This window comes from Lactuca sativa, chromosome 1, assembly GCF_002870075.4.
Source record: "Lactuca sativa cultivar Salinas chromosome 1, Lsat_Salinas_v11, whole genome shotgun sequence".
Taxonomy (NCBI): domain Eukaryota; kingdom Viridiplantae; phylum Streptophyta; class Magnoliopsida; order Asterales; family Asteraceae; genus Lactuca; species Lactuca sativa.
The window spans coordinates 122,306,572-122,315,003 of NC_056623.2; the positions used below are offsets into that span (position 1 = coordinate 122,306,572).

The following is an 8,432-nucleotide window of genomic DNA, read 5'->3' on the forward strand; positions in this document are numbered from 1 at the left end:
CGACAATTTGAGAAGATTTACGTAGTTCATGATAGTGTTTGTATTCAAACTTTCCATTGAATTTATATTTAATTCATACAAATTGATTTTGAACAAATGACATAATTGAAAACCACAAAAAGGTTTGAAGAAATGTCTTTCAAGTGCGGAAATTAGATCTAAAATTAAAAATGAAATGAATTCTCCGAAAGAGTTAAAACATTTTTGTTCTGATACCACTTGAATAGTTATGAAATAAATAATATGAATCAAATCAATGATTAAATGCAACAACACAACATGATCAATAAGGATATTATAGTATAAAACATATAACAGAGAGTATGCCAGGTGTGAGTGTGCAGAAAGCGTTAATGACCCATTAACCTACATCACAAAAGTACATTATTATAATAAACTAAAGTACATTTATATAATGGCTTAAAAGTTAAGTATATTTCTATAATAAATTAAACTACATCGCAATTACGGTTTACATATTGAATTGTGTTACCAATTTTAGGTTGTAAGGTTGCGTGATGATCATTCCACCGTGTGACATACACAAGACTAAATTCAAGAACAAATGGCCTGGTTTTTGAGATAGTGGAATATGTTCGGTAATCAACCCCGTAATACACCCGATAGCGCATACGATGATAATGAATAAGTATTTTGGAACAATGAAATGTGTAAACACTTGGTATTGTTTTGTTTTGTGTTAATTCTTAGTTGATATGAAATAATTGTGTAAAACTTGGCATTGGTACACTTTTTATGTATTTTGACACTTTAATTGTAATGTTGAACTAGGTTTGTGTTTGAGTATGGTTATTATTAACTTTTTAGTTTGTTTATTTATTTATTTATTTTTATTTTATTTTACATATTGACAAAAAAATAAAAACTAAATACTTTTATATATTACAACTTTTTTATAAATAAATCGTGATTACTGACAGATTAATGACGAAATATTTGTAGAGGATTCCATCAATACTCAAGTCAAATTCGGTCAAAGGGGCACCCATCGCAAAATCATAGGAAATCCGTCAGTAAAAGATGTCATCGGTATTCAAGTCAAACTCGGTGAAAGTGGCTCCCGTCGCTAAATCCTAGCTAATCTATAGATAATATACGCTGTCAGTATGTCGTCGAAAATCTGTGGATAAATTTACCCATGACTTAAATCTTGATGGTTGTTTTCCTCCGGTCTCTGTTGTGACCGATGGAATACCGACGGATTTTGCCATTGGTATTTTGGGTTTTCTAGTAGTGACGGCACACAATCATCCTATATTTAGTTTGCTTATTTAAGTTTCCAAGTTTAGCAAAATTAGTTTGGCAACTCTATTGAAACACATGGATATTTACTTTGATTCCAACTAGTTGTGAAACCCGTATATTATACGGGTTGATTAAAACAAAATATTAAATAGAAACGATTAAATGAGAAGTTTATTTGAATTCGAAATTTGAAATAAATAAAAATTATGAGAAAAAAAACATGCAAAAAATAAATAAATTAAAATTATCGTTTAGTTATCAGACCCGTATACTAAACAGGTTAATTATAACAAAATGTTAAACACAAAGGTTTAAACTATAAATTTATTTGAAATTGAAATTTAAATTTAAAATTTGAAATTAATTTCATTATGGTAAATTTAATTTATGGAAATTAATTAATAATATATTAGAAATGGAAAATGAAATAAATGACAAGTAGAAAATAAATATATCTGTAAATTATGACAAAATAACATGTGACAAATTAATTAGAGAATAACATGTAGCAAAATCATTCTTATTTATTAGGATAGATTTCCTAGTTAATCAATAACAAATGGTTTATCTAAATTCTATAAAATGTTTAAAAAATTGGGGCAAACTGGAAAATCTGAGAAACGTATGGCTTTTTTTTTTTTTTTTTTTTGGAATTTTGTATATTATTATTATTGTATGTTTAGCGTGTTAGATTCCTTGAAAACCGTTGTCATGTTGAAGGGTTTTATGATAATTATATACGTATTGAAAACAAGTATGCACGTCGAAATTTATTGGTCGATGCGACTTTGATTTTAAATTTCATTGAAATCGAGTAAAGGTGAGAAAAAAAACAAAAAACTGGAGGTGAACTTAGATTATACAAAAGAAACACATGGGTTACGCACATGGAGAGCATCGATTAACAGTAATGAGATTAAAAGTTTATTTGGATGTAATTAATTGATGAATAAACAGACATCATAACATAAACTCTGAAAGTCGGGATTTTATAATTGAAACACATGTGTGCGCATGGAAATAGCATATTCAACCGATTAATGTTAATTGAAACACAAACAAACAACTTTTACATAAAATAATCTGGTTAGTGGTTGGTGAGATTACGAATATTTTGAAAACTGTGATCAGTGAGAAAAGTTGTAGTTAAGAAATTCAGATTCACACTGCATTCAGTCTATCCGTTTTGCTCCTTCATCTGCAAATTTCCATCCTTGCCTTCCTCTGAAATCGAGAAACAATTTATCCTTTTCCTTTTCCAGATCTAAATGGCTGAAATCGTTGTTAGTGCTGTCATCACTGTGCTGTGTGAGAAACTGCTCTCTGGTGATTTGATGAAGCTGGCTCAATCTGAAGGAATCGATTCTAAGCTGAAGAAATGGAAGCAAACCTTGCCCATAATCCAAGCGGTCCTTACTGATGCAGGCCATAAGCAGATAAAAGAGAGAGCTGTTCAGTTGTGGCTGAATGATCTCCAAGATTTAGCCTATGACATAGACGATGTACTCGATGATTTGGCAACCGAAGTTGGGTTACGCAAGTTGAATCAAGACTTTCGTGATAGCACCAACACTAATAAGGTATTGAAGTTCTTTGCAAATTGTTATACTAATTTTGGTCCTCGCAACTTTATGTATGGTCGTGAGATGAGCTCTAAGCTGGATGAGATTACAACCAGATTACTTGATCTTGTTGATGTGAAAATCGGTCTGGGTTTGGACGTTAATTCAAATCTTGAAAGGTCAAATGAAAAACGTTTGGAGCAAACTTCATTGGTTGATGAGTCCAAAATCATAGGTAGGGAAGGCGATAAAGAGGTATTGATGGGGAAGTTGTTGGAGAATAATGAAAATGTAAAGATAGTATCCATAGTTGGTATGGGTGGGATCGGAAAAACAACACTTGCGAAAGTTTTGTACAACGAGGAGAAAGTGATAGAGCATTTTGAACTCATGGCATGGGTTTGTGTTTCAGAAGAATTCAATGTCTTTAATATCTGCAAGGCTATTTTTGATGGTGTAGGTGGGGAGAACAAAAGCTTTTCTACTCTTAATGACCTTCATGTGGCTCTCAAAAAAGAAATCAATAAGAAAAGGTTCCTTGTTGTTCTAGACGATGTTTGGAATGAAGACCATAGCAAGTGGGAGCTCCTCCAAATCCCTCTTCAAGGGGGACATGGGAGTAAAATTATGATCACAGCAAGGAATACCAGGGTTGCATCGGTGATGGATTCTGATGAAAGATACGATCTTGGGCTTTTGTCAAATGATGATGCTCTATCTTTACTTGCCCAACATGCACTTGGTGAGAAAAACTTTGACAAACATACAAGCCTTAGATTACATGGTGAGGGTATTGTGAGAAAATGTGGTAGATTGCCTTTGGCTTTGAAATCACTTGGGAGAGTCTTGAAGACAAGTAGAAATGGTGATGAATGGGGAAAGCTGTTAAATAGTGAGATATGGGATATACATGATGGAAGTGAGATTCTTCCAGCTCTAAGACTAAGCTACTATCATCTCCCTTCGCATTTAAAGCTATTGTTTGCATACTGCTCATTATTTCCCAAAGACTATGTTTTTAGAAAGAATGAGTTAGTCCTGCTATGGATGGGAGAAGGATTTTTGTCGGGATCAAAAGGGAACATGTCAAAGGAAAGTTTAGGTCATCAGTATTTTGAAGAACTAAAGTCAAGGTCGTTTTTTCAACATTCAACAAATGACAAATTAGGTTATGCGATGCATGATCTTGTAAATGACTTGGCCACAAGCGTCGCAGGAGAATTTTTCTTTAGGCTAGATGATAACATGGATGTATCAGAGATGAATGAAACTTTTGAGAAGTTTCGACACTTTTCATTTATAGGTTCTGGAGGGAGATCATATAGAAAGCTTAACGAATTACAAAGAGCCAGATGCTTGCGGACATTCTTATTGTTGTCATTTGGAGAGCAAAGTTACCCATCAGACAATGTAATCGATAAATTACTTTCTGAACTATCATTCCTAAGAGTGTTAAGCTTATCTAAATATGTAATCACAAAGATACCACAATCCATTGGTAGTCTTAAGCATCTGCGATACCTTAATTTTTCTCATACTCCAATCACATGTTTGCCGGAAGAAGTGGGTGACCTTTATAACCTACAGAGCTTAATACTTCATGGGTGTCATCACTTATCTGACTTGAAAAAAAGTTTTGTAAAGTTAATAAACTTGCGACATCTAGACATTATTGATACCCCAAAGTTGAAGAATATGCCCTTAGGGATTGGTGGATTGACGAGTTTGCAAACTCTAACCAAAGTCATTATTGAAGGAGACAAAAACGGGTTCAAAATATCCGAGCTTAAGGACTTATCGGACCTTGAAGGCGAAATTTCCTTGACTAGTCTTGAAAAAGTGATTAATCCAGTGGAAGCAAAGGATGCCAACTTACATCAAAAGAATGGTCTTGATGATTTGCGTATGGAGTGGAGTGATGTATTTGATGATTCTCGGAATGAGATGATTGAATATCAAGTACTTGAAGGGTTGAGGCCTCATTATAAGTTAAGAGAACTTGGGATTGTCTTCTACATGGGATCGATGTTCCCTAGTTGGGTCAGTGATCCCGCATTTGATGGGTTAACAGAGCTTACATTACATGGTTGCAGAAGTAAACATTTACCAACGCTTGGGCAACTACCATCACTTGAAAAGTTGTTTGTTAAAGGGATGAATGAGGTGAAGACTGTGGGTTTCGAGTTACTTGCACCTGATGATTCTTTCCTTGGCATTGCATTTCCATCGCTTGAAGTTTTGGAATTTGAAGATATGAAAGGTTGGGAGAGATGGACAAGTAGTTGTCATGATGATGATGAAACAGCTGCTAGATCGTTTCCTTGTCTTCGTGAGATTTCTATAAAAGATTGCTTAAAACTAGCTGAAGTGTCGATTGGCTTGATACCATCACTTCAGGTTTTACACATGAAAAAAGGTTCAAAAACAGTGTTGAAACTCGTAGTTGGGAGTTCCCCGAAGTTGGAGGTATATAATTGTAAAAACTTGGCATCATTATTAGGAGACAAAGAGGTTAACTTGGGGATTAGCATGGAATGTCTTAAAGAAGTGAAATTTGATAGCTCTAATACACCGGAGAGTTTTAATTGTCCAAATAGTGTTGAAAGTTTGGAAATCCGTGATTGTGATTCGTTGACTTCCTTGACATTCTCAATGGGGCACTCCGACAAAGGTTTTGGTTTTGATCCCTTGTGTTGCCTAACATCTCTAACGTTCATTAGATGCAAGAATCTTAAGTCATTTTGTCATGAGCATTTGCAAAGTCTCCCATCTTTGACGAATTTGCATGTATTTGATTGTCCAAGTATGGATTACTCGTTTCCTTGTGGGTTGTGGCCTCCTAATTTAAGAAAACTGATGATAGGAGGGTTGAAAAAGCCTATGTCGGAGTGGGGACAACAGAATTTTCCATCGTCGCTTGTTAATCTTGGCATAAGTGGCATAAATAATCGAGGAGAAGTTTCATTCGCAGTGGAAGAAAATGTGATGAATACTACTACTACTTCATTACCTTTTATACTTCCTCAGTCCCTAGTTTCGTTATCAAGCTTTGAATTGTATATTCCTGACTCATTCTCGGATGCAGTAGAGCAACTCCCATACCTTGAAAATCTTATTGTTTGGGATTGCCCATATTTCGACTATGAGGGCGACCTGGCTTCCCGCAAACCGCATTTGAAAATACGGGTGTTCGGGCATTAATAAAGGTATGTTGTCTCGTTGCCAATCATCCATATCTCTTACATAGTTATTGCTATTAATTTTAATAATAATCTTATAATTAACGTTTTTTAACAAATGTGCAAGCGGGTTTTTGGATTTATAGGTATTACGTTCCTCCTAGAAAAAACATCATAAATTAATTTAGTTTTTCAATGAAGGCAATATTCTGAGTACGGTATAATTTTTGTATATTTACTACTCAATAATTATCCCAAAGTATTTGTAACATTAATTGTGAGACCTTTTGCTTTTTGGTAAACATCACAAGTGTATGAAACAAAAAGACGATTTAGTTTTGCTCATTTGATAAAGTATTTAAGCTGTATTGACATATTCTATAATGCGTCATTAAAAGGGAACTGTGTTGTTTCGTATTGTAGGGAATGAAGTTTTACAAAGTAGGAATTGATTAGAAAGTCTGGTTTAAAGGAAGTTGTGGATTCTGTGGCAAAAGTGGAAAATAGTGGAAACTAAGGACATAAAGTTAGGGCTGGTTTTATACTTCGAAGGTTACCAGAGCACTTACAAGAAAGCTGAGTGACAAAAGTGACTTTTTCATGAAGAAAATATATAATCTCTATTATCTCTTTCATTCGAGAATATTTGAGAGATAAAAGATTGAAATTACAGAGAGAAACAAAGAGTGTGATTACGTTTTTATCAGCTTCATGGTCGATCTGATTCGCTTTATACTTGATACACTAATATGTTTCATGTAGTTGTTGATCTTCTTCATTGTTGATCTGATTCTTTTTATAGTTGATACACTAATATATATTCCGAGTAGATCTTCTTAATCTTCAATGTTTGTTTGTTTGCCCATAATTAATAGCTTTGTTTTACAGAATTTTTACCCCTTAAACTTCTATGTTTCTACATGAGGATGGCATCAATATCTTTCATGTTTTGTTGTAAATGATTGAGATTCCAATCCCTAATTCATTGATACTTGTCCGAATAAATACAAGAGGTAATCATACAGGAAAGTCTAACTAACAAAACAGCTAAATAAGGAATAGATACTACACAATAAATATACAGATACAATATAAATCCTGAAAGTTAGGTACTGTAGAGCACCAGTGAGGCTGCGGTATAAAGCGGTATCTTGCATAGGGTCACCGGCGGTTGCACTGAGTTTAGAGCTGATGTCGACAGGGGTGGTGCATGGTTTGCAATGTTGCATGTTTGCCCGAAAAAGAATGTCATTCACATACTGTTCTTGGGTAAGGAATAAACCTCCATGTTGGTGTGTAACTTGAATTCCTAGGAAGTGATGAAGAGGCCCAAGATCAGACATTGCAAACTCTTGTGATAATAAGTCGATGAAGTATCGAAGAGTAGCATTGTCAGATGCGGTCAAGATTATATCATCCACATAAAGAAGAAGATACGCCATTTTAGTGCCTTTTTGGAAGACGAAAAGAGAAGTGTCACTTTTGGTACTCTTGAAACCGCAATTGTGAATGTAAGTTGCAAAGCGATGATACCATGCCCGCGGGGCTTGTTTTAGCCCATAGAGAGATTTGCGCAAACGACAAATGTGTGTAGGATTTTGTGGGTCCACGAATCCCGGGGGTTGGTACATATAAACTGTTTCTTTGAGATCCCCATGTAAGAACGCGTTCTTGACGTCTAGTTGATGTATTGGCCATGATCGTGAAACTGCAAGACTAATAACCGTTCGGATTGTTGTTGGTTTCACGACGGGACTGAAAGTTTCATCATAATCTACTCCAACTTGTTGACATTTACCATTAACCACTAGGCGTGCTTTATATCTTGCAAGAGTCCCGTTAGCATGAAATTTGTGCCGATAGATCCACATGCAACGTATAACATGAGCATCAGGTGGACGTGGCACGAGTTCCCATGTGTTGTTATCTATGAGAGCCATGTGTTCATCAGTCATGGCAGAGTGCCAGTTTGGATCAGACAAGGCGTGTTTGTGGGATTTGGGTAGAGGGGAAACGGTTGGATGTGTGTTGGTTGTATGGAGGTTGAAAGGCATTTTAGGTTTGGAAAACATGCACAACCAAAGATTCGTAAGTGATCATACGTAGGATGTTTGAGGTAGAGAGCGGAAGTGGGGGTACGGTTGTCAAGTAATTTAGTGGGATGTATATTGCGAAGGAATAGATACTACACAATAAATATACAGATACAATATCAATCCGAAATATAAAGCAAGTGTATATTTCGGATAATATTTGTTAGTAACATGTCAAACTTTAGATAGAATTACTAAGTGTCTTTTCTCCGTTTTCCTTTTTTTATTTACATATTTGTTCTTCATAAAATTAGTGTTAATGGGATTCATTAATCTCATTTCTCACGACAAAAGATACCAATAAGATAATAAGATAAGAATCATGTTCGAGC

General features: G+C 34.9%; 1 protein-coding gene across 1 annotated transcript; it reads left to right on the forward strand.

Annotated features, from left to right (window-relative positions):
* The first annotated feature begins 2,392 nt into the window (after positions 1-2,392).
* LOC111880145 (putative disease resistance RPP13-like protein 1) lies at positions 2,393-6,861 on the forward strand. Its single transcript, XM_023876543.2, has 2 exons — positions 2,393-6,034; positions 6,431-6,861. Exon 1 carries the CDS (start codon positions 2,535-2,537, stop codon positions 6,027-6,029), a length of 3,495 nt encoding a protein of 1,164 aa, XP_023732311.1. The 5' UTR covers positions 2,393-2,534; the 3' UTR covers positions 6,030-6,034; positions 6,431-6,861.
* The last annotated feature ends 1,571 nt before the right edge of the window (positions 6,862-8,432 follow it).